Consider the following 27,845-nt stretch of genomic DNA (forward strand, 5'->3'; position numbering starts at 1 on the left):
ATATATGACAGTGACAAACGACAACGAGTCTTTTATTTTTATAAATTTCAAAGTGATTTCTTTCTGTGATTGGTATTGGGATAATGTATTTGGAAATTAATATGAATTATTATATCTATGGTGCTAAAATCCATTTCATTAAAAACTGAAAACATTTTACTGCTTCCCTTCTAATCTGTACAAGGGAAATAATGTTTTTACAGACATTACACGTTTCGAAAATGATAACAATGGCTATTTATTAGCATTTAGCAAGCGTCTATACCTGATAAAACTAGTTTAAGTTTTTCATAGGTCATAAACACAATGCCAATACTGGGTACCACCTTATAATATTCAGGCAAAATGCCTCTGTATAAGCCCCGTGGGCCTTCGGCCCGTAGTATGTGTCGGAACGTACCAAAAACTCCTGTTTTATAAACTGGGGCCCGGCCACCTGCTCCTTCCAATTGCATCCGTCGCCTCACAAGATCTAAAGGGAATGATACTGTAACAAAGGTTGCTCGTCAAATACCGAATTTACCCTTCAATAAAGACAACACCACCAATATCTTTGTAACCAAATTTACATAATTTTCCACATTCAGTTGGGAGTCACGGTGAGAAGCATACCTCAGACAAAAGAGGAACGCCTCTCACAATGTTTTGACTCCTTAAACAAAGTTGGTTAGCCTGTAGTCAACCTACAATAACCAACTGAGATTTTGAAGAACCGTGTTAGATGTAAGATGAAGTTATCCAAACAAGATCTGATGCTGAAATACTTAAATATAGATTTATGATAATAAGTAAAATAATGTTAAATTGCTTCCAAATAAAAACTTAGTCAACAAGCTTGGTTCCCTGCCCCTCCGAAGGACAGATTAATTAAGTTATCAAAAACCAACATTTTCTGAAAGATTCTGCTTACTGATTACATATTTAGAATATAAGCTGTAATGTGTGCTATAAGTTAAGCCTGTAAACGAATCAATCGTTCAGTTAGCTGTCCATGAACTGTTTGGCACGACGTTCGTTTATGTCCTCAGATAAAAGAACGGACATGAACAACATTGTTTGTTCATTTAGTTGAACGAGCGAAGATGAACACATGTCTGGTTCGTTCATTTGTGTTCACCCTTTGTTGATGCTAATTTGTTTATTTAAGTTCGTAAATGTTTGTTCTTTTACACGCTTGTGTACATATAAAATTAATTTTTTTAGGTCCATCATCACCTAGTCTTGTTTTATGAAATTAAAATACCCCCCATTACAATTTAGTCTGTTTTTATCAAATTTTAGGTCCACAAAATTGATGTTCGCATTTACTTTTAATTGGTTTTAACTTAGTTATGTTCATTTGTTTACGTTCGTGAACCGTTCGATTATACAGCTAAAGAATGAACATAAATGAGCATGAACACATTCATTTTCTTAACAAACAAGCACGGACAAAAAAAAAACCCTGTTTGTTTAATTTTTCGTGTTTGTTTACAGGCTTCATCTATAAGGATTAGATTTTAATCACAAACCCGTTGATGAAGCAATGCCTGAAAGACTGCCACAAGCCAGACTCACCATAACAGTAGAATCATTCGGTCTGTTACAACATTAACATCATAATTAGAAAATTCAAATATCTATGATGATTGATGAAGATATATAAGACAATTAGTTGCCTCTGCAATTGCCAGTAAGATCTAACAGTATCATAAACTGAGAAGCTAATTGCTAGGTTGGGACCAACACCCTGTAAAAATTGAAATCATGTAGTTAGTAGAAAGAAAGGTATACGCGACAAAATAGAATAAGAGATGAACTAGCATAAGTTATTATTAAACAATGGTACAATACCAATAAACAAGCACCGAGTCCCTTGTAGAGTCCAAACACGCCTTCTTCTTTGCTGATGGTATGCAAAGCGTGCCATATACCTCTATAGTAATGTACATTTATCTGCAACATCAAAAGGTGAATACAGAATTTTAAATAACAGAAAGTCAAATCATTTGTTTAACAGAAAGGAAAATATGAATATTTACTTGTGCTGAAAGGCGTGTTCTAACAAGATCCAAAGGATATGTTGCAGAAGCAGCGGTTATGCCAGCAAAGCCACCGCCTGCAAGTCTAACAAACACATCTGCACCAAGATTTGTTTCATGGCCTTCGGTTCCCAACATCAACTGTAATAACTGCCAGATTGAAATAATCAGTTTGAATGATGATCAAAGTAAATGCATGTAGAAATTTTAGCTAAGCGCATTTGTACCAACATTCTTATATCTTTCAAAAGAGTAAAAGCTAATGGACGAGTAAGGCAACCGATGAACAATTGTGACAAGATTGCCCTTCCAAAATGCACGAAAACCTTCTTCACTAGCAACACGTGAAGCTTCACGCCATATACTAGCCCTTTTTAATGTAGAAACATTAGAGTGCATGCCTTGCACCTGCGGAATCAATAAAATCCGTTTTTATTAACAAAGCTAACAATATTAAGATATTAATTTCATTTTAAAAAGTGCAACATCATATATAGGGTTGTAAACAAACCGAACCGAACGAAACCTTGTTCATGTTCGTTCGTTTAGCATTAAACTTGTTCACAAATGGTTTATGAACGCTAACAGAACGGAAAATATTGTTCATGTTCGTTCGCTAAGGAATTGAAGTTATTCACGAACGCAAACGAACATGTACTGTTTAAGGGGAAAAAAGTAATCTTAACATAATCACCTTAATTAAATATAAAGTTAAAAATTTTATAACAATAATAATCTTAAAACATAATCATCACCCAATCGACGGTTTTATTGTGATAATTAATGGAATTGGTACCAGGTATTGAACACGAACTCAAAACCCAGACACGTTAATTTGGCTAACACCCAAACACGAATATTATTATTGAGAAACTTCACAAAACTCAATTACCCAATTACCTGATTACTGTTACAATCTCTAACCCCAAAGCACGGGTATTTATAATCTAACCTATCACGTTTAGACTACAACTAGGATTGCTAAATAATATGACATAATAATTATACTAACAATTAAATCTAAGCACATTTAATTGTTTATAATTATCCACTCCTTAAATCTCGTTACTTAACCTTGCACGCCAAGCAACGGCCTTTAACCGAAATTCCCAACAATCACCCCCGGAATTTCGAACTCGAAACCGACAAGTCTTCAACTCCAAGTAATTCCCGCATCTCCTTGAATTTGATTCTCCCAAGAGCCTTCGTCAAGATATCGGCACATTGCTTAACACCACTAACATGCTTGACACTTACTTCGTCACGATCAACACATTCTCGAATGTAGTGAAACCGAGATTTAATGTGTTTGGTCCTTCCATGGAAAACCGGATTCTTCACGAGTGCTATTGCTGATGTATTATCGATACGTAACACCACTGCTTGAATTTCCTTGTCGAATAACTCACTTATCAAGTCTCTTAGCCAAACCGCCTGACACGCGGCTGCGCTTGCCGCCATGTACTCTGCTTCACACGATGAGAGTGCAACCGTACATTGTTTCTGAGAACACCAAGTAATTGGTGAAGACCCAAGATAAAACACTTGCCCCGTAGCGCTTCTGCCATCGTCTTGGTCAATGTTATGGCTACTATCACTATAACCAACTAACACGTTTTTCCCACGAGTGTAAGAAATACCAAAACTGAGGGTACCTTGAGTATAATGAATAATTTGCTTTATAAGAGTTGCATGAGATTGCTTCGGGTTTTGCATGTACCGGCTTACGACTCCGACCGAATACGCCAAGTCGGGACGAGTTTGTAACAGGTACAGGAGACACCCGACAATCTTTCGATATCTCGTAGCATCAGAATCTTCTTCGTCTTCAAATTTAGAAACTTTTATACTCGGATCCAATCTCGCTTTTAATATGCTCCGAGTCATATCCAATATCGTGCGGTTTCGCCTTTCGACAACACAGTTTTGTTGACGTGTATATGGAGCGGTTAAATGCCGAATAAACCCCTTGTTTTTAGAGAACCGATTGAAATCACGAGAAGTAAATTCTCCCCCTCGATCGGTTCGAAACGTCTTGATTTTCTCACTATTTTCCGCTTCCACCATGACTTTAAATCGCTTGAAGGTGTCGAACGCTTCACTTTTTTCCTTCAACAGAAAAGTCCACATGAAACGAGAAAAATCATCTATCAAGACGAACACGTACCTATTTCCGACTATGGTACTAGGAATAATGGGCCTGCATAAATCTCCATGGATTAGTTCCAAGGCTCGGGTTGCTCTAAAATTCGCCGACTTCGGAAACGGTTTCCTCGTTTGCTTCCCGACTAAGCACGAGTCACAAATTTGATTTTCTTGATCAACATTTGGCATTCCAACGACCATATTATTTTTCACCATTTGTTTCATAGACTCGAAATTTAGGTGTCCTAGTCTCGCGTGCCAAAGCCAATTCTCATTATCAATCCGGGCTTGTAAACACACGGGTTTCCCCGTCTTTAACTTAATCGTATAAAGACGATTCTTGGATCGAGTAACCCTCATCAACAATTTTCCTTGATCATCATACATTAACAAGTAATCGTCTTTCATACGAATATCACAACCACTTTCTGTTGCTTGCCCAAGACTAATAATATTACTTTGTAAACTAGGAATATAATAAATGTCGGTCAATAATTGTTGCTCCCCCGTTTTACCGACTAGCAATATCGACCCTTTCCCGCAAATATCAACATAAGACCCATCTCCAAATTTAACTTTGCCACCAACACGCTTATTTAACTCAGAGAAAAAAGATAAATTACCCGTCATATGGTTGCTCGCACCGTTATCCAAATACCACAAGTCTTGTTCGTTCGAACCACCCTCGTAATCTTTTGGTATAACCTTTCGTTCATTCAAGTACACTTTTTCTTGAACGCACTGCACCATATAGAGGGACGGGTCTTTTTCTTTTGCTTCGGCCAAATGTGCTTGTCTTTCTTTCCTTCGTAACGGACACCTCGAAACGAAGTGACCAAATTCATCACAACGAAAGCATTGAACTTCCGAGTAATCCTTTTTACCCTTTCGTTTATCCCCTTCGTTGGACCCTCCTTGTGAACCACGGTTCTGACTCTCACGTCCACCACCACGTCCTCGATTCGAACCTTTCCCGCGCCCCCTACTCGATTCGCGTGAAAACTGCTTCGAACTCGAAGAGGATTCAGAATTATTAAACAAAAGTTTACCTTCTTCAGAACACAACACGTGTCCTTTTATACGCTCCTCATAAGTCTTTAGCCTCCCGACAACATCCTCAAAACCGACTGTTTTAAGGTCTAACACTTGCTCGAGGGATGCTACAACTTGGATAAACCGGCTCGGCAGGCTTGTGAAGAATTTCTGGACTAGCTTCCTTTCTTCTTACGGTTGTCCAAGTGTGGCTGTTTTAGAAGAGATCGCGGTTATTCTCGAGGCATACTCATCAATGGTTTCGGTTTCTTTCATCATACCGTCAAATTCACGTATTAACGTATGAAGTCTAGCATCCTTCACACGTTCCGCGCCCATATTTCTTGACTTTATGGCATCCCACATCTCTTTTGCCAATTTAAAATTACCGATTTGAAGTATCTGTTCCTCGGGAATCGACTGAAACAGAAGCGCCTTCACGATGTTATTTTGCTTCGCATCATTAGAGCCCGGGTCAATCACATCCCAAACTCCATGAATCCCAAAAATAACCTCCATATGCATACTCCAAATCGTGTAGTTTGTTTTCGTCAAACGCGGACACTGAAACGACCCGGAGATCGTCTCCTTTTTCGCTTGGTTCGCGTCACCCATCTTGATTCTCCTGCTATAGGTTACCGAAAAATTCCGTGACCTTGATTCAATTGTTCTAACACGTGATTTGATTTATGTGCACAACCAAACCACCTTAAAATATTCAATTGAATAAATCTTTACCACCAAACGCTCGCACACCTCGTGGCGAAATAAAAGCTAAGCAGGCAGGCAGGTGCGTGTGGAACCATGGCTGGGGTAAACATGAATAAAAAATCAGCTTCAATATGGAGACTACATGCTGCGTAAAGAACGAGATCCCGAAACAGGTGCGTGTCGGCTCGATGGCACTCCTGTCCCAACATGGAAGGGAGTTCAATTACACAGTTTGCATGTAATCAATTCCAATTTGTACAGAAAAGGCCAAGAGCCACTTCTAATGGAAATGATTCTCTTTCAAACGTCGAAGCTGATGATTTACATTTATACTTTTGTACACACTAATATGCCGGTTTTCACCGCATAATTACAAAAAACGTCATTGCATGGGAAGGCGGTCCTACCCGCACGAACCCAAAAAGCATGATAAACCTTCACGCAGGTCAGTTGAAGGGGAAAAAAAGTTACCATATGAAAGTGCTGGTCTATCCGCATGAATCATTCGAGGGAACTGCACCAACCTATCAACAACCGCGCGTGGGACGGTTCAAAATTCTTAAGAGGAAAAGGTAAACCTATACGCAGGTCAGATATGGGTAAAGTTATGCCATCCTACTAAGTGCAAGTGACGGGTCTACCCGCACAATCACGAAAGAGGAAGCAAAACTTCACACCTATTATCAGCCACGTTCAAAGGTTAACTTATCCTCAACAGGCAAACCTTCACGCAGGTCAGTTGAAGGAGGAGTTCAATTATTCCATTAAATGAAAGTGCCGGTCTATCCGCATGAATCATGAAAGAAAAATGAACACTAACCTATCAACAACCGCGCGTCGAACGGTTAAAACTATCCAACACTGGTGACGGCATTCACATTACGTGAAGTCGTTGCGTGGGAAGGCGGTCTTACCCGCACGAACCCAATAACATGGCAAACCTTCACGCAGGTCAGTTGAAGGAGAAGAGTTCAATTATTCCATTAAATGAAAGTGCCGGTCTATCCACACGAATCATGAAAGGAAGATGAACACTAACCTATCGACAACTGCGCGTCGAACGGTTCAAAACAAAATTCTTAAAAAGGTAAGAAAAACCTACACGCAGGTCAGGTATGGGTAAAGTTTTGCCATCCTACTAAGTGCAAGTGACGGTTCTACCCGCGCAATCACGAAAGAGGAAGCAAAACTTCACACCTATTATCAACCACGTTCAAAGGTTAACTTATCCTCAAAAAGTAAGAAAAACCTACACGCAGGTTAGATAAAAGTTAAAGTTTAGCCATCCTACCAAGTGCAAGTGACGGTTCTACCCGCACAATCACGAAGGAGGAAGCGAAACTTTAACCCACTATCAACCACGTTCAAAGGTTCTTATTCTAAACACTTGGAAAATTGCTATTTTAAACTAAGTATGCAAGTCATAAGTTTATAAAGCAAAGAATCCAATGAAAGGAATAACAATCGTATATTTCAATGATATATTACAACAGTGGCCGGGTAACTACCCGCCTAAAAGAAATCTATACAAAGCTAAGTCTACCCTAGCAGTGGGAAGGGATCTTCAGGATCAGGCTTCAGGGCCACCTCCGCTTGGACCAGCACCGTCAGAGAGCGGCTGCCCAAGGAAAGCCTTAAGGATGTTTAGCCCATCATCAGCAGCAGCAGCTTCATTCACCTTCTCCACCACTGGATGCGGGAAGGCAGCGTACTGGTTCACAGCTTGGTCATAAGCAGCTTCAGTATTAACATTGAATAAAGGGAAGTTGGAGGGCGGAAAGCCTCTCTCAGCAAACCCAAGACCAAGCAGGAAGCCAGTCTTCTCCCCATCCTCATGAGAAGCGTTGAGGGCTGCGCTCATCGCATCGTCATAAGAGGTCTCTGAAAGGACCCGACGCACAACCTACAAAAGAATACAAGTTAGAACATTTTCTAATTACGAGCGGAAAGCGTAAAGAAAAAGATAAAGATACCTGAGGCAACGCTTCTCGAAGCAGCCATTGGAGGGTAGCTTGACTTTCTTTGTAAGCACGTTCGGCTCCGCTTTTATCAAGGTTGGCAAGTTGAACTTCCTTGGCGGCAGCCTCTTCGACGCTTTTGAGTTTCCTTTCAGTGCGGTCAAGCACCCCCCTCTGGTCAAGGATCTCCTGCAGCTTCTTGGCATCTTCCATTGCCAAGGCGTCATGAGCATGCTGAAGAGCCTTTAATTTGCATTTAAGCTGCTCATTCTCTTCGCGAAGCGGCTCAGCAACAGCTTCAGCCTTGGCAGCCCTCTCAGTTGAGTTTCGCGCAGTCTCCTTAGCCAGCCGAAGCTGTTCATTCACAGCTTGGGCAGCCTTGGAGCGGGCCTCGAGTCGCGCCTGGACTTCAACCTCGAGGGCCTTGAATGCTCTCTCCTTCTCGGCGGCGGCAGCGGCCAACTGCCGGTTCTCCTCCCGCAGAGCCCGCGTCTCAGATATTTCTTTGGCGCGAGCTGCTTTTAACTTGTCGTTTTCACGACAAAGCAGCTCGACGCGGGGCTGCATCCGGGCTTGGAGAACCCGAAGCTCATTGGTTAGCCTACCCTCCTGGTAGCTAGCCATGGCTTCCCCCAACGCACCATGAGGAGCAGCGTGGCGAGCCCAATCCGCACTCCACAGGGGTGCGAAGGGTTGTTCCTCGGCGTATGTTCCATCTTGGAACATACACTTCATTGGAATCCGACACTGCAAAAGAAACAAAGGCAGTTAGGAAAAGATGACAAAAATATACAAAGGAAAAAGAACCCTACGTACCTGTAGGGTCAATAACAGGCCGATAGCCGCCAAACCCATCACCTGAACCTAAAGGAAATCCATCCAACAGGTCAGGCAGATGGGAAGGTGGCATAGATCGGCGGGAAGCCCGGCGCGTACCTGATGGTCCGGCCGTCGGTGCCGGTGGCGCAGGTATAGTGGCAGCCGCTGTGGTAGCCATTGTTGGCGTCGCCTCCTCAGCAACAGTAACCGCCGGCTCCGTGAAAGATGCTGTAAAAATTGCACTCACGGCCGGCGGAGACACCTTCTCAGCTGGAACAGCCTCAGGAAGGCTGGAACCAACGGAAGCAGGCGCAGACGCCTGGGTCGACGCCTCGGGAAGGCTGACCGAGCCTTCCCTCATTGGCGGGGGAATACTTGCTCCAACTCCACCATGGAATGCGTCAACATCCACACCTGCACAAGCAAAAGTGTTAGAAAAATTTATTTGAAACAACAAATCTAGACAAGAATTATGGGGGGTACTTACGGGGTTTCTTGAGCTTGAACGTACGGACGAGCGGGGGCGAACCCGATGGAGCCGGCCTCTTGACACCGGTAACCGTCGTCGTCGCTGCCTCCCCGGAGGTAACAGCTACAGCCTCCGGAGCGGTGGTCTCCTCACCACCGGGCTTCCCCGCCACCTCTGCACTATCTGACTCCGAGTCAGATAGGACTACCGGGTCGGCCGTAGAGGCCACCTTCTCCTTGCCTTTCCCGACGGCAGCCTTTTTCTTCCGCACCAGTGGAGGACCTTCTGCGGATTCCTCAGAAGAAGAAATGTCAACTCCAGCAGCAGGCACAGCATTGAGAGGTTCAGGGTAGAAGATAGGCTTACCTGGCCGTCGGTGGCTCAGGATCTCTTGGCCTGGCGGGTAAACCTCCACGAACCGACCCGCGGTCTGCTCTAAGATGGGCAACTCGTTCTCGTCCAGAGCACGAGTACCCATCCGCGCGGGACCATCTTCCTCCCGCGGGTTCAGGAGCGACTGAAGATCGTTCCCCTCTGAAATCAACAAGAAAGTTAGAAAAAATCGAAGTCAGCAAAATGAAACAAGACGTACCATAAGGGACAGAGTTCGAACCATATTCAAGGACGATCGGAACCTTATCCGCATTCGCCGCCTTCCACACCCGGCTCATCCCCAGCATCACCATCGCCGACTCCGGAAAACGGAAAACCGGGGACTGGACCCGGGATATCTTCGAGAACCATTCCGCCTCCTCGTAGTTGAGGGCGGGAAGGTTCGGAAGCGCCTGGCCATTCTTGAACTTCATGGCGATGGGGATGGCGCGAGCGGATATGAAGAAGAACTCTCTTCTCCATGAGCGAAGACTCCGCTCGGTGGTACAAATCTTTAAACCCTTGATACGGGTTGTAAGAGTGTACCACCCCTGGATGCACCTCCAAGTGTAGAAGGTCATCAGACGGTCAACGAGGGGCTCAAGGCCCAGTATCCGGCACACCCACTCAAAGTGCCGGACCTTGGCAATGGCCATGGGGTGCACCTCTGTCAGGTGCACACCGTGCCTCTCCAGGACACGGTACACAAACTTTGTCAACGGAAACCTAAGGTTTCCGTAGACAAAGAATGCAGCATAAACCCCGATCTTGCCACTAGGGGCATCGTACACAGTATGGTGGGGTTCAGGAAACTCAGGCTCGAGAGACTCGAGCATGAACTTCCTGACGATATACTGGTACAGATCGACAGGAAGAGAGCACTGGCATTCGCCAGCAGTCTTCTGGTCATCAGCATCATGAGAAGACATGGTGGAAGAAAGATGAAAAGAGATTTCAGGGTAATGCTTTACTGAACAGAAAAATTCGCCGGAAATTACTTGAGAAGAAGAGATGAAAGTGAAAAGTGTGAATTGCAAATAACCCTCTCCCCCTTTATATAGTAATCGCAATTAATGCGATGAATTTAATACGGAAGAGAGAGAAATCAAAGGTGCAATGAAACTATGACGCGTGGCAAAAGCAAGCTGGCAACATCTGTCACAAGGACGTATGCCAGAGATTTCGCGGCTACGCGCCCGAAATCCCGTGCCCACGCGCCTGAAAAAGCAACTGGAATGACCATGTTCTGTCACGTCACCATAACTCCCTGCACGTCCTGACACAGTCAGAAGAAACCGTCGCACGACGTTTCAGAGGTTTGGACTTATCTTTTCACCAACTCTTCGAATTTCAAAATTCAAAATTCGAAAATATTAAAAAGTAAGCGGGAAAATACCCCTTACCCCTTGGCAAGCAAGTAACCGTAAGACGGATGCGGGTACAGTGTAAAGGCAAAACCCTTCACATACCTAGCACCCGCAGGGAATTGAAGCCAAATAAACCTTGGCAAACAAATAACAGTAAGACGGCTGTGGGTACAGTGTTAAGGCAAAACCCTTCACATACCTAACACCCGCAGGGAATTGAAGCCAAGAAAACCTTGGTGAACAAGTAACCGTAAGACGGATGCGGGTACAGTGTTAAGGCAAAACCCTTCACATACCTAGCACCCGCAGGGAATTGAAGCCAAGTACCTCGGCAACCAAGTAACTATAAGACGGGTGCGGGTACAGTGTAAAGGCAAAACCCTTCACATACCTAACACCCGCAGGGAATTGACGCCAGGAATACCTTGGAAGTAAAGTAACCGTAAGACGAGCACAGGTACAGTGTTAAGGCAAAACCCTTCACATACCTAGCGCTCCGCTGGGAATTGAAACCAAGAAGGATCTTCTGGGCAATGCTTGCGGAAACGGAAATAACATCCCCGCATAGCGGGAACGTCGAGAACTACGTTGTTTGAAGCTCCAAGATGGAATTGGTGGTCTTAACATAATTGATCACTATGTTCAAAACTACCAAAACCTCATGGAAAATACATACAACTGGGACTCAATGCTCCTGACTTGCGAGGAGGTTACAGACCTACCCGCATCATACCCAAAGACCAAGCAGGAAACTCGGGCATTTCTGCAAGTGACAAGGACTTCCGCGGAAAGAATCCCCATGGAAAACCTTACAAAACCCCTTTTCAAAACCCTTTGCTCAAGTCCAAAAGTTCACCTCATTTTATTAAACACTCATGAGAAGAACATTGGACTGGGGGGACTTGAAGAGGTAGGTCCCAGCAGAGCCCAGTTGGACCCGCAAGACTCACCTTAAACAGGGACGTCTGCGCAGAGACCAACTGGATCCGCAGGACCAACCATGCTCAGAGACGTAACGTCCTTACGCGCAGTACGCAAGCTGGTCCCGCAGGAAATGCCTCCCAATGGTGAAGGACTCCGCCTGTCCCCGCAGCCTCGGATACAAGCCATTAGGGAAGGCCACCCGCGCAGCATGGCTACACGCACAAGGCACTTAACTCTCCCCAGTGTCACCTGAAGGAATGAGCAAATGCGGGAGGGGGAAAACTCCCGCCTAAATGAGCCAGTCCGTATGATGGAGGATCTTTTGTGTGATACATGACGAGGTACAGACAAAAGATCTGACCAAGAATGCGACAGCTCACTGACAGCAGCATGGCAGACAGCACGCCACAGCACTGTGACCAATAGCCGCCGCCTACCCACCAACTCCTGCCATACCACGTGCCTAGCCTGTAGTTGGCAGAAGAGGAAGAGTGCACGACACGCCTGCTCTGTGTCAGCCGCTACCTATCCACCACTCACAGGCAAGGCACGTGCATAGGTTACAGTTGGTAGCGTGTTGGGCCGGCTAAACCCCTTGGAAACCTACCTTCGGCTATAAATACCCCAATGGTATGATCATCTTAGAACATCTTATCTTATCATATATACCTGATATCTGCTCTAGCAATCTCTTAATATACTTTTATATTTAAAGAGCAATCTAGTCTGATTCTCACGCCGGAGGGTGGTCACAAGGAGGAACCCCCCCTTCTCAGTGACGAGCTCACGGTGTCTATTTTGCAGGTTATCAGAAGAACCATCTTCCAAGGGTCTAACCCCTCGTGGGAAACAGCTCTCCAACCCCCATGTTACCAGTAATCTGCCCGGGGTCTGGTTAGTGTTTCTTCAACAACCAAACCACCTTAAAATATTCAATTGAATAAATCTTTACCACCAAACCCTTTCACCAAAACAATAAAATTGACATTCTGTCAATCTTTTTGTTTGCACAGTGAAACCAAAAAACTGATATAGATAAAGTGGAAAAGTAACGGCACCACCACTTGAATCACGTGAATGGTTGCAGATTTGCAGGTCTTCAATTAAAGTTATAAAAAACTTAATAACCTCAAAAGCTTCTTTGTTTGTCTTTTGCTTTCGTAGCCCCTGCCCACTAATTTATTTTTTGACTTTATAACCTTTCTTTTTGTGTTCCCAAAGCTCAGACTCCAAACACAAAATTTCCTCACGTCACCAGAAATCAGCAGGTCCGAACAAACGTCAATCGAACACCGATTTCAATAATCTTCGCCGGAATTCCTCACGTCACAGGTTTTCCGATGAACGCAGACAGTGTCTTGAAGGCCGATGGTAGTTCCCTCACGTCACAGGATACTCCGACCTTCAATTGCACAGGTCCGAAGAACACAGGTCCGTCAACGAACCCAATCGATCGCTACTGCTTCCCCCTCACGTCACGGGTTTGGATGCTGCTACTGTCGAATCGATTGAACGCCGGTTGCAGGGATTGAACGACAATAAAATTATCGGTCGGAGATCTTCACGTCACAGGTTTCTCCGGCTTCAACACAGGTCCTTCTTAGGCTCTGATACCAATTAATGGAATTAGTACCAGGTATTGAACACGAACTCAAAACCCAGACACGTTAATTTGGCTAACACCCAAACACGAACATTATTATTGAGAAACTTCACAAAACTCAATTACCCAATTACCTGATTACTGTTACAATCTTTAACCCCAAAGCACGGGTATTTATAATCTAACCTATCACGTTTAGACTACAACTAGGATTGCTAAATAATATGACATAATAATTATACTAACAATTAAATCTAAGCACATTTAGTTATTTATAATTATCCACTCCTTAAATCTCGTTACTTAACCTTGCACGCCAAGTAACGGCCTTTAACCGAAATTCCCAACAATGTCAACGAAGCACGAGTTAGATTTGTTGTTAGTTAAAACAAAACTTTATTAAACATACCATTAACGAAATGAACTTGAACATAAACGATAAAATTATAAAAGTTAAATGTTAGGTTGGTTATTACAAATAAAATATTATAAAAATACAACACACATTACCGAACATTCACGAACACAAATAACTGAATAAGTGAACTTTGACTCTGTTCGTGTTGGTTCATTTAACTAAAACAACAAAACTTGTAGTTCATGTTCGTTCATTTATTAAACGAATGAAAGTAAACGAACCTAATCATATATAAGAAAAATCATATTTTCAATTAAATGAGAGAATTACTCGTTTACTCTGTTTGCTTACTACTCAAACTAATACTTTTGTACAGTTCAAATACCTAATTTGAATAATAAGAATTCGGATACACAATTTAATTTGAATTGATAATAAATGAAACCTGAAAGAGGATAGTGAGGCGAGCAAAAGGAGCAGTGCAGGTTTTGCTAATGGCGCCGGCGACACCACCGGCGATGAGTTGAGAAACGGCTCCGATCTGCGATCGGTGATGTTGGTGGTGAGCCACCAGTTTATGAGCCGATCCACCACCGCCTTCAACAACCCTAACCCTAGCCTCTGTTTGCATATTATCAATTTGATTGTAAGATCAGAAACTGAAATTAAATTATCAGCGGATGATAAATTTCTAAGTGATTGAATTGACTTCTAAATGATGATGATGAGAATTAATTGATTGATGAGTTACGAAGAATTATTTTTGTTGTTATTTTATGATTATTTTCTAAGAAACAAAGAAAAGCAAGTTCATGGTTTTCTGCGTGCCAAATGCGTGGTTTTTGACGAAGAGACAGTCTCACAGTTATCCTATTCCTACCGTTATTACTTTCTTTTTTTAACTGCGTGATTTTTTTATTAAATAAATACGTATAGAAGTAACGGTTAAATATTTAAACATTAAAGTTGTATAGATATTTTTGTATTGTTTGTCTTACTTTATAGTTCTAACTTCTAACGAGTCGTTTAAAACATGGCATACATGAATTAGAAAATTTAAACAAATCAACCATGAATTAGAAAGGATTTTAATAAAACATGAATAAACAAAATAAGTTAATAAATTAGAAAATAAATAAATATTTAATCTTTTACTTTTCTCAAAAAAATTAATATTGGCCTTCGACTCTTTGTATTTGTAGATCTCAACACAACTTACCCTCGGATTCATGACTCTCGGTTGATCTCACCTTGTAAAAATACCCGTTTAGCCTCTGGTTGAACTCATGTTTTTTCCCTAGGTGTGTTCATAAACATCAAAAACTGAATGCATCACTGATGTTTACGAAAGTCGGTGGGTTTGGTCGGTTTTAAGTTTATACCATGTACCCTGTTGATTTTATCGCTCACCTTGCATTAAAGTTTCTTAAAGACCTGATCCATCTTCAGTTAGCGTCTGATGATCCATTTCGTTCATCAAGTTATTGATCAGAATTTTTTTCATCGACGGAGCCTCGTAAAAAGAACAGGTAGGGTCTAATCCATTTTAAGAAAAAAAAGAGAGACATATTTTACACTAATTGGACTTATTTGAGTGGGGTCTTAAGCCTGCTACACTCCACATGCATCCGCCATTTGAGAAGAAAATGAAGAATCAAATATAGCATGAACTAGACGTGCACAAAAAAACCGGTTCCGGAACCTAACTGGTGGAACCGGAACCGGTTCCAGTTCCAACCCGGTGTTTGGGTATTTTTGTACCCGAAAATCGTACCCGGTTCTCCTATTTGTATGTCAGTACCAGTTCTAACCCGGTTCCTACCCGGTTCTTAATTGGAACCGGTTTGGTTCGTACCCGGAATAACCGGTTCCGACGGGTTTTTTTTGAAGGGTCAAACAAAAGTCAAACTAGCCGTTGGAACCGGTTCCAACGGTAATATAGCCGTTGGAACCGGTTTTTTTAGACACCAATTAGCCGTTGGAACCGGTTCCAACGGTAATATAGCCGTTGGAACCGGTTTTTGAGACAATAGATCCGTTGGAACCGGTTCCAACGGTAATATAGCCGTTGGAACCGGTTTTTGATGCCCAAACCTATATATAACTTGTTTCCATTACTTGTTTCACCACCAAACTCAAAAACAAACTACAATACTACTCCTTTAGCAAACCCGTTCCTTTACCCGACCATCCAACTAAATATTATTATGGCACCCATCAAAAAAACTAACAACAAGGCTAAGAAGAGTGTTTTTGTTGCCCCCGTTCCTGTTACAGAGGACCCAAGGGTTGTTACGGTAGTCAACCATAACCGCAACCAAGACATATGGAAGAATTGGGATTTGATTGTGGATGACGAAGGTTATCAAAAGGCTCGTTGCAAACTATGTGGTTCAATATTAAAGCACGTTTCCAACTCTACTTTGAGAAAGCACATCGAGAAGCCATATTGCAAGGCGTTGAAAGGGATTGGCGCGACCGATCAAATTGACTTGGGTAAAGATGGTACACTATTTCGTTACAACACGACTCAAGTTCAAGATAGAATGGCAAAGTTCGTTATTCAACGAGGTTTGCCGTTTAACCACTTTGATGACCCGGAGTTGACGTCGTTGATTCGCGAAACTCTACAACCGAGATACACACATGTAAGTCGTACTACCTTAAGACGTCATTGTATCAGGTTGTGGGAGTGTGCTAAAAAAGAGTTAATCGAGTCTTTTCATTCTTTAGAAGCCATGGTTAGTTTAACTACCGATGTTTGGTCGGCATCACACTGGTTGCCCGAATCATACATATGTGTCACCGCTCATTGGGTTGATCCGGTGACATGGCAATTGATGAAACGCACCATCGCTTTTGAAAACTTCCCGTTCCCACATACCGCCGAAAAATTGTTTGAATTACTTGATGAAGTTATAACGACTTACAACTTGAGAAATAAAATATTTTCGATTTCGTTTGACAACGCTTCAAACAATACTAAGGCGGCTGAAAAATTTATCATTAAATATTCACCACCTTGTTTCGGGGATTTTTTTCATGTCCGATGTGTTGCACATATCATCAACTTGGTTGTTCAAATAGGTCTTGACAATGAACACATTTGTAATGATTTAAAATACTTTAGACTTATGTTACAAGATGTCTTCAAAAGTGGTAAAAGAAGACATCTTGAATATAAGAACTATTGCAAGTCGGTTGAAAGAAAGTATTTGGGGCCGAATTGGGACGTTCCAGCCCGTTGGAACTCAACTTGTCATATGTTAAAGTGTGCTTTTGCCCAACGCTAAACTTTACAAGCTTTTCATAACAATCTTGTTGAAGAACGCGAGGCCGATATGTTTCCGGAAAGTGTTTGGGTCCAAGTCGGTTATTTGTTGGAGTATCTTGATGTGTTCAAAAAGTCAACAACAAAATTATCGGGAGTCTATTACCCTACTAGTTGTTGGGTTTTGCAAGAATTGTACTATATGTCTTGTGTTTTTAAAAGCTTTGCGGAGAAGAACAAACTCTTCGAAAATATTGTTGCGGTGATGAAAGAAAAGTTCATAAAATATTTTGAAATCATACCGCCGGTCTTTACTTGTGCCGCCGCATTAAACCCCTATTGGAATGTTAATGGGGTTGAAACAACGATTGAGGAAATATTCGACAACTTAGGTATGCACGAGATTGACCCGAAGTTGTCGACGGAAGCGAAGGACAAGTTCAACAAAAACCTTCAAGACCTTTATGACCATTATTTTCAAATGTATGGTCCAAGCACGAGATCGTCTTTTGTGAAAAAAACAACAACTGGTAGGCCGTGCAATAACCCACTTATAAACTTGATGAATGGGATTCGTGAATCGGCATCTAAGAGGCAAAGAGGAAACACACCAAGTAGCGAACTTGGTCGATATAGTGGAGCAAACTATGTTGAGGGCGCAACGGTCGACGAAATTCGCAATATTGATTTGTTGGCTTGGTGGAAAGGTAAACAAAACGAATTTCCCATTCTATCCGCCATAGCTCGTGATTTGCTTGCCGTACAAGCCTCAACGGTTGCTTCCGAATCGGTTAGTTTTAAGATCAGAATGAAAGGTAGAGACTATTCAATGCCAAAAGCGTATTATAGATTAGCAACGAGGAGTCATCATCCGATTCTTTAGTTAGTTTGTTGCAAATCATTATAACAAAATATCTAGTGCCAATTTCAAATACATATATATTATTATTATTAATAAATTTTGTTTTCAAATTACTTATAACCCAATTACGTATATAACTAAAAGTCCTAAATATCAATTGCTTTAATTATTTTAAATTTTCTATGTGTTAAGAATTTAAAATATTTGTCACTTTAATAAATCCATTTGTTTTATTATCCTTTCCTGTTTTAATTTATTTAAATACATATATTTATATTTTGAAAACCCCTTCAAAAATATATATATACACCAACAATCTACTTAATATCTATTCAATTAGATTATCATATCAATTTATTATTTATTAAATTATATTAAATATAATTTATATGTAAATCATGATTTTTCGTTTATTAACGGTTCATCGGTTTATCAATTTTCTAACAATCGACATTTATTATTTTATTGTTTCGAATTTTAGTATATTACAATACTACCTCCCTTAAAAGAATTTCGTCCTCGAAATTGCATAATGGAAACGAGTAAATTCAAATATAACGAAGACCGAACCGAATGTAAACTTCATAAATTCAGATATGCGAATACAAGACACTAAAACTTCGGATTTCCTGAAATGACAGATAAACAGAGATTGAACTTGAGAAATCAAAATTTATACAAAATCAAACCGATTTAGCCGGATTACGGGGTACTATGATGTAAACAATAAAAAAAAATATTGGAACGGGGTCGCAAACATGAGTTTTGCATTCAAAGTGGTTTTACATTAATAAAGTCGTATAAACCTATAACTATATAATGGCAAACTTATGACAAGGTCAGATTGGCGTATTCAAAGAAATATTAATATGCAAAATAAGATTGTAGTAGCACTCATGCGTACGTATAAATTCACGGTTACATTTGCAATCGTTAATTTACTTTACAGTGTCTTTACGGATTCAGAAAGACATTAATCTACATCATAGGAATTCAATAGCACACATATGTAACTGTAAATTCACCATTACGTTGATCAAGTGTAATCGTCAATTTACTTTACAGTAGTGTCCTAATTGTCCACCCATAATGCATCTCAAAGTCCTAGCTATGATTACAAAGAAATAACGTTGCGATGACAAACAAATTATGAAAGATGTCGGTTACTTAAAGGTGTTTACTAACACCAAGTCTCATATTTATTTAGATTATAGGTCCTGCGGAATATGTCTCGAGGCATACGAGGTAGCAAGGTCTAAATCGAGTGTAAAGAGGGTTAGTCAAAGTCATGATCTCTTTGGTGGCTTCAAACAATTCTTCGGAAGTCACTTCTTAAGTCATAGAGCGCAAGCGGTGGAGAAGACAGAATAACTTAACTCATTGTACTTGACTAATTTATAAGGTTAAAAAGACGCCTATTGCTAACAACGACGGGTTTCTTACTGACATTGGGAAAATCACAAAATGATGAATAATGACAGGAAACATGAAACCCTAACCCCACGTCTACCCATTTCCTCACAGGTTTTACTTTTAGGTTTAAGTTTTCTACAAGAAAGAGCCTTTGCTCTGATACCATAACTGTAACACCCCAACCCGGAACAGGCTAACGTGTTACTATTACTGATATCAAATCAACGCCACAATCCAAAATACAACAAAAATTAATGCAACCTACGTCATATTATTAAACCAAAATGAATTAACTTTTAGAAGCTTGAACTTCATTTTTTTTTATCTCTCATCACTAAATTCCCAGAATCCCGGATTACCTGAAAACAAAATAAGAAAAACAAAACAAGAAAACACGGCTGAGCCAAAAATTGCCCAGTAACGGAAAGAACAATAGTATAGGTAAGGACAGACGTAAGAGAATAAATATACGAACTTCAATTCAAACTCGAAACCAACCCTTTTTACCTAAACATATACTTAATAAAATTCGGATGTATGATCCAACACTTGGCCAGAACATGGTCAAACGCATGCGGAAATATATCAGAACTATAACAAAAACACCCAGAGCCAGAAACATATAACTTGTAACATATAATGTGTGACGTGTAACATATATCGTGTAACATTTAACTGAACTATAATTAAATGCGAAACATAATCCGATATACGATCGGGACGTAATCTGAATATACTCAAATTTAATCAAATGCATATACACATATCAAAACGGACCAGAAATATAGCGAAACAAAATATAATTACTAAAATACACGACGATGATGTTAAAATAAATAGGTCGTGTAATACGGAAGCACCCAGAGCCTAAACAGAGGGGTACACAGCTAGCTAGTCCATGCACCAAGGAGACGGTGTAGGTGGCGTGCACACATTGTTCCATCTCAAACAGAAGTCAGGAGTCAGGAGTCGGAGCTAAGATCGATCTATACGCCTCTAAGTGGCCAAGGTACTACATGAGTACTTTCAGAGACGCCGTGAACTTTGATTACGCACTGTCACGATAAGTGCCATGTCGTTGACGCCCCAACGACAAGTCAGAAATGCTCGGGTAACAGAGTACTGAACTAAAGTCGTATAACTAAAATATATTATATAAAATAACTGAACTCAAAATATAACTGACGTGTAACAAAAATCCGTACTACAAAGTAACGGATCAGAATTTATATTATAAGTAAACGAAAACAGAAACCGCACTACGAAGTAACGGAATATAATTAATAATACGTGTGAAAGAAACCAGAAACCGTACTACCAAGTAACAAAATATAATTTATACTATGAGTGACAGAAACCAGAATCCGTTTCCTCGAAGTAACGGAATATAATTAATACTAAAAGTAACAAAAACAGAAACCGTACCTTAGTAGTCGATGAGCAAGCAAGTAAAGCCGAGTCGCGCTAAGTCATACTAACTCCTACATTTTATTTATAATTTGCATTAAATTTACAAAACCTAATTTCGTTGTTTTAATAACTGATCAGGCGAGAGGAAAATTTATTGATTACTTGTCAATTGTCCATCTTACCATTTATCTGAAAGTCTAATCTAGATTCCATTTATGAAACTTATTCCACACATAACTATTATATATATAAATATATATATATATATGTATATATATATATATTCTTGTTAACACCTACTGATGCTAGCATTGATCAAACGTGCACATTAAGAGTTTGCATGACAACTACTTTCAAAACATTTGTTTTCCTCTTTTATCTTTCTTATTCATCTTACCATTTAATTTATATATACATAAAAATAAGGATGCATGAGGTGTGGGTGTGCAGGTTAGACCTCAAAACAACCTACATTCACCAATTTAGTATTTCCAAAATCCCTCTTATTCCATGAAGAGTTTTAAAACGTATGACATAGAATGAAAGCTTTCCCTTACTCGATTAATCAATTCCAATTTATATAATTGCATAAATTAACTATTCTAAATTTTGAATTTATTTATAGCTAGCTAGATTACATACACCAAACTTACAAAACAATTCATATTAATTCAGTTATGATTTATATTTTTCAGCTCAAGCTTCACCTAACTATAAGATGATAGCAATCTTATTATAACAAATTATGTGAATATGCACTAAAGCAATTTCAACAAACAGAATCGTAATTTATTTGTTTTACCACTTTCTTCGTACACAAAATCTCAGATTTATTATATAGGTTAAGTCGCCGGAATAAATCGAACTCACGGAAGCATGTTAACAGAAAGCGTAACAGCAGAGGGTCGGAAGTCCTTACCTAAATGGGTCGGCATAAGATATAAACGACGACAGACTTTGACTTAAATGGCATCGGCAGGAAGTAATGGTGTGTGTCTGTGTGACCATCAGCAGCGTCCGCGAGTGTTTGTTGTTACAGGTGTGATGGTGTGTCGCTGGCTGCTGTTGGAACTCACCGTTATTAAATGCAAAGCAAGGCATATATGAGGAAGAAGAAACGAGGAGTTTTAAGATCAGAATGAAAGGTAGAGACTATTCAATGCCAAAAGCGTATTATAGATTAGCAACGAGGAGTCATCATCCGATTCTTTAGTTAGTTTGTTGCAAATCATTATAACAAAATATCTAGTGCCAATTTCAAATACATATATATTATTATTATTAATAAATTTTGTTTTCAAATTACTTATAACCCAATTACGTATATAACTAAAAGTCCTAAATATCAATTGCTTTAATTATTTTAAATTTTCTATGTGTTAAGAATTTAAAATATTTGTCACTTTAATAAATCCATTTGTTTTATTATCCTTTCCTGTTTTAATTTATTTAAATACATATATTTATATTTTGAAAACCCCTTCAAAAATATATATATACACCAACAATCTACTTAATATCTATTCAATTAGATTATCATATCAATTTATTATTTATTAAATTATATTAAATATAATTTATATGTAAATCATGATTTTTCGTTTATTAACGGTTCATCGGTTTATCAATTTTCTAACAATCGACATTTATTATTTTATTGTTTCGAATTTTAGTATATTACAACCGGCCTATAACTTGATTTGAACATCCCTAATTTTGCCCAAACAATATTATATGAAGGTCAAAACAAAAACAGCATACAAAACTTTCTTGTACCTAACTCTTTATACTTACAAAAATCAAAAGCCAATGCGCTAATCAATCCTTCTCCCTCTTTAATCCTCTCTTTGGTTTTCTTGTGTTACACAAAACGCTCAAACTCGCAACCCACACCACGAATTCACCACCAAAACATCGCGTCAATTGCCTTTTTAAGTACCAAAACATGCTAACAAAGAACATACACTTAACGACCACAACAATTCCCCTTGGAAGCATTACTCTCAACTTTAATGGCAGTGCCAGTAGGAACAAAAGCGGTTGCTTCTTGAGTAGCCAAGGCTTTCTTGCTCACAATATGATATATATCAAGCAAAATCGACTGGAACGCCTTCTCAACGTTATGCGCATCAAGTGCAGAAGTTTCTAGAAACGAAAGCCCTTCTTTCTCCGCCAATGCTTGTGCATCATGCTCTGACACCGCTCTAAGATGGTTCAAGTCACACTTGTTTCCAGTCAACATAAGGACAATGTTGGCATCTGCATGGTCCCTTAGCTCACGAAGCCACCTCGTCACGTTTTCAAATGATTGCTTCTTTGTTATATCGTAAACCAAAAACGCGCCTACTGCTCCTCGGTAATAAGCACTTGTGATCGCTCGGTATCTCTCCTGACCGGCTGTGTCCCATATTTGAGCCTTCACTGTCTTCCCCTCAACCTACACAATATTGCACACAAACTTTCATAACACAAGGGAACATTTATTAAACATATTTTAGGCACTACAAAAGTTGCATCTTTTTTGTAACAAGACTAAGAACTATTGTTAAAGCAAATCCCGACCTTTATGTATTACTGTTCAAGACATACTCTAGTGATTGATAATATAAGTTATATATAAGAGGGATACAAGGGAAGCGATAAAACACACAGTTAAAGGTGTAAGCTGATATCATTCTGAGCATTGTTACAATATATAGTCGCTATTTATAGAGACAATACAACATCTACCTATCATACTATTATTACTAGTGATCCCCTAGGCAAGTACAATAGTTGTCCCCTCTAGTACCATGGGATGTGTTTTGTATTAGGTCGTGCACTTGTGTTTTGTCCTCTCTAGTTCCTTACTAGTGAAGGTTTTTTTTAATATAATTCTTGCCGTTCGAATAACAAACAAATAATTATGATAACAATGTGAATCAATATAAATCGAGATTCGTAGAGAAGAAAACCGAACCTGAAGAGTCCTTGTAGCGAATTCGACTCCAATGGTGGATTTAGATTCCAAACAAAACTCATTTCGGGTAAATCTAGAAAGAATGTTGGATTTTCCGACACCCGAATCTCCAATCAAGACAATCTTGAACAAGTAATCGTACTCGTGATCCACCTTATATGCCATTCCTTGTATGTGTCACAGACCTACAAATTTTTGGGTAAACAGGAAACTTTAATCACCCAATATATATAAAAAAACAATTGTGAGTTCTAGTTGTGTGTTTTTTGTACGGAAACGAAATTCAAGATGCTAACCATGCAAGACTGATCGATGAAGACAATGCAGTAAAAGAAAGAAATATTAGATTTTAAGTTTTAAGAATGTTTCATAGAAATTAAGAATACGAATTCAATACGATGAAACAGAATAACCGAATAAATAGGATCTATGAAGTTTGATTTGAACGAGAAATAACTACAATTGAAAGTTGTCACTAAGTACCCCTTCAAATATGTTGAAATTGCATAAGACCATCGAAACAAATAATATGATTGTAATCGAAAGAGTAAACCGCTAACGTCGTCCTAGAGGTTTGCTCACTTTCGACAATGGGGTTTTTATTTTCAACGTCTTGACGTAAAATTTATTCGAATGGTTAATAATCTACAAGTCGTCGAAATCGAGTTTACAAAATTCAAGACACCCACAATAGTGTGCGAGTTTTGTACACAAGTTATACTATTATTAATTATTTTTTATTAATTTATTTCTGTCACAAACATAACTCATATGAAACTTAATGGAGAGATTGAAAGATAATTGCATTTCTTGCTTGCTTTCACAATTGGATTTGTAGAAATACCTTGCGTTCACTCTTATTGCTCTATTTCTCCAAGACACAATTGATAATGACAATAGATTCCCAACAAAGTTACACTCTTTGAATGGTTGGATATCAAAAAGTGTTTAAGCATACTCGATCTACATTCTATCTCATTTTCTGAGGCAAGATTAATTGTTGTGTTAGTAACAACAATGAACTTAAAACGAAGATGAAGCCGAAAAGTTATTTGATTTTGAATACACATATGTATACCAATAGTAATTATGATTGAACAACGGTTAAGTTCCATCAATGAAATACAGAGGAACAAATTGACGCGGGATCAAAGCAAACAAGATTCAATACTTGGGTGATGGGTAAAACACAAGGAAAAGGATCTAAGTGAATCAGACTTGATAGTGAATCCGGCGTCTTATCGATTCACATGTCGCACCAGATTTAAAAATTGGATGACATCATAATTAATTTGAAATCATTCAAATTATATAAAATTAAGATGCTATCAAATTAAAAAGTATAATAAAACTATGTTGCTATGTTATACTGTACTTATATTTAAAAAAAGGTGAAACCAAAAATGCATTGGTTTCTGTAAAAATAAAATATGAATACATTTTATTTTTAAAATAAAAAGATAAAAAAATTAAAGTATTATAAATGGTATTTAATTATAGGGAAAATACCATAAAAACCAATGTACTTTCTGTTTTTGCTCACAAAAGTCTCTCAACATTTTTTTCATATTAAAATCCCTGTACATGTTAATTTTGAACAGAATTGTGAATTTTTTAAAAACTAATTACATTGATGGCTCTTGTGGTTTAATCATATGACAACTTTAGTCCATAAATTAAAAATATTACAAGTTTGAACCCGTTAAACATAACATCGTTGATCCCTGAAATATGTTAATTATTCTAATTAATTCCCTAACTATTACTTCCCTAACTATTCTAGTTAAATAAATATGTAGCAAAACAACCTTTATATTATTAATTAAATAAAACAAACTAAGATATGGCCACTTATATCAAACAGTTATATAAAATCTTATTGAAATACAAATAGACAACTACAATAATGAGTTAAAACGCATTACGACCCATCTTGTTCATCAATTGATTTCAAGCAAGACCGGAGGAAAATAACCACCAACAGGCCCCACCCAACAAAACCGGTATTCAAGTCAAGATATGTTGTCGCCAGCCCCGGTCATGCCCACTGACTTGTTAAAGGGTTTAAGGTGCTCTCAGGTGGGTTTCCGACATTGGTAATGGTCGGGGTGGTCTCAGTAATCACCAATCAATGCAGATCTGGCGATGGTGATTTAAGTAACCACCGGTGATGTTTGAGATAATGGTGTTCATTTCGACCAAGAATCCCATATCTGTGGCGTTAATGTTTGGATGCGTCGGTGCGGTAGGAGGAGTGGGTGTCTTATGTGGTAGTGTTGGGTCGCCAGGAACTTGTAGTCGCCTGAGGTGTTGCCTGATTTGCAGAGAGACGGTAGAATGAACAAGCTGGGGCCAACGGTGGGTTTACAATATGCTGGCCCAGTTTTTATACATATTACATGGAGCTATAGATTAAATATAGTTTGTTTGTATTATGATAAGGGTATTTTGATACATATTTATGTAACTAGAAAAGTTAATCCCATCTATTTTAGGGAACAAGAATGTTATGTTCATGCAAATAACGTGTTTAAATTTGTAATGTTTTGATTTTGGGGACTAAAGTTGTCATATGATTAAACCACAAGAGCCATCAATGTAATTAGTTTTTTAAAAAATCACAATTTCGTTCAAAAATAACATGTAGAGGGATTTTAACGTGAAAAAAAAATGTTGAGAGACTTTTATGAACAAAAACAGAAAGTACATTGGTTTTTTATGACATTTTCCCTTAATTATATGTAGAAAGAAAACAGTGCGTAATATATGCGAGAAGAAATGATAAGGGCTTAAAAATATAAATTCTGAATGTTAATCTTACAAAATTTATACATTTTATTTTTAAAATAAAAAGATAAAAAAATTAAAGTATTATAAATAGTATTTAATTATATGTAGAAAGAAAACAGTACGTAATATATGCGTGAAGAATTGATAAGGGCTTAAAAATATAAATTCTGAATGTTAATCCTACAAAATTTTTCTAAAATATAAAAGATGGCCAATAAATGAAATTTTTGCCAAACCTCGGTGTAACCACAAACCAGGTCACTAGTTCAACCGCGCCGAACCGGCTGACCCCACCAGAAATGGCCCAATGTTGTTGAACCAAATCGGCCTCATACCTAGGTCTCGATCTGACGAACATGATAATAATATATATCATCTCTAATTAATAATCAACCCATAATCAAAGTAAGAGGAAGCACAAACAGGTGACAACGCTGGTGAGATAGGCAGGGGTGGCTCGTGAGTCAGCGAAAACAAGTTAGGGCTTTAAGCCCCCACACAGTTAAGGCCTCCAAGTCTAAAAATCATTATATATAGATATGTTATAATGGGTATAGTAAACTCGAAGTAATGTATTGGTGTGCTAATAAACTTGGTTGTTACTAAAATATAGTTTATGAGTTTAAAGCTTGTAATAGTCAATTTTTTTTACTTACAATTGTTGTGAAAATGCCCCAAAATCTTGTTTTGATTTAGGCCTCCACATTCGTTGAGCCGGCCCTGGAGATAGGAGCTATGACTTGGCGGCACCATGGCACTTTTTTTTTCAATAATAATAATAATAAGGAAAATTGGAATTTAATAATCCCAACTTAATGCAGTTGGCCAATAATAATCCCAACTTTGAAAATAGCTGTCACTGGTCCCAACTTTCACACTATTTGTTTTCATTGAACCTTCGTTAAAAAAACTTAACGGCGTTAAGTTTTTTTCAAATTTCAAACTGATGTTTTAGGGCTTTTGATCAGAATGAGGATACGAGTCGATTGATGTAAAACGTAACTTGAAACGGCGCTTTAAACAGCTTGAAATTTGTTAATTAATAGTTTAAACACCGGAATTGAAGCATCCTTTAGTTGTTTGGACCACTATTTGGAGGTATGTTTAAATCAATCGACTCGTATCCTCATTCCGATCAAAAGCGCTAAAATATCAGTTTGAAATTTGAAAAAAACTTTAACGCCGTTAAGTTTTTTTTTAATGAAGGTTCAGTGAAAATAAATAGTGTGAAAGTTGGGACCAGTAACAACTATTTTTAAAGTTGAGATTATTATTGGCCAACTGCATTAAGTTGGGATTATTAAAATCCAATTTTCCTAATAATAATAATAATAGTTGATAAATAACAATTTATTTCTTTA

The 27,845-nt window shown here is 38.9% G+C and overlaps 2 protein-coding genes across 2 annotated transcripts; both read right to left on the reverse strand.

The window, feature by feature from the left end:
• Positions 1-11: 11 nt before the first annotated feature.
• LOC143558818 (uncharacterized) lies at positions 12-14,481 on the reverse strand. Its single transcript, XM_077047573.1, has 7 exons — positions 14,225-14,481; positions 2,253-2,429; positions 2,022-2,171; positions 1,834-1,935; positions 1,659-1,729; positions 1,512-1,579; positions 12-487 (listed from the first exon to the last, which is right to left on the reverse strand). Exons 1-7 carry the CDS (start codon positions 14,408-14,410, stop codon positions 249-251), a joined length of 993 nt encoding a protein of 330 aa, XP_076903688.1. The 5' UTR covers positions 14,411-14,481; the 3' UTR covers positions 12-248.
• Positions 14,482-22,458: 7,977 nt separating this feature from the next.
• On the reverse strand, positions 22,459-23,926 carry LOC143558794 (ras-related protein Rab11C-like). The gene is made up of 2 exons (XM_077047554.1): positions 23,695-23,926; positions 22,459-23,172 (listed from the first exon to the last, which is right to left on the reverse strand). Exons 1-2 carry the CDS (start codon positions 23,857-23,859, stop codon positions 22,702-22,704), a joined length of 636 nt encoding a protein of 211 aa, XP_076903669.1. The 5' UTR covers positions 23,860-23,926; the 3' UTR covers positions 22,459-22,701.
• Between the last annotated feature and the right edge of the window lie 3,919 nt (positions 23,927-27,845).

This window comes from Bidens hawaiensis, unplaced genomic scaffold (genome assembly GCF_021521415.1).
Source record: "Bidens hawaiensis isolate Kalapana, Puna unplaced genomic scaffold, B.hawaiensis_p1.1 tig00019660_1, whole genome shotgun sequence".
In the NCBI taxonomy this organism is placed as follows: Eukaryota; Viridiplantae; Streptophyta; class Magnoliopsida; order Asterales; family Asteraceae; genus Bidens; species Bidens hawaiensis.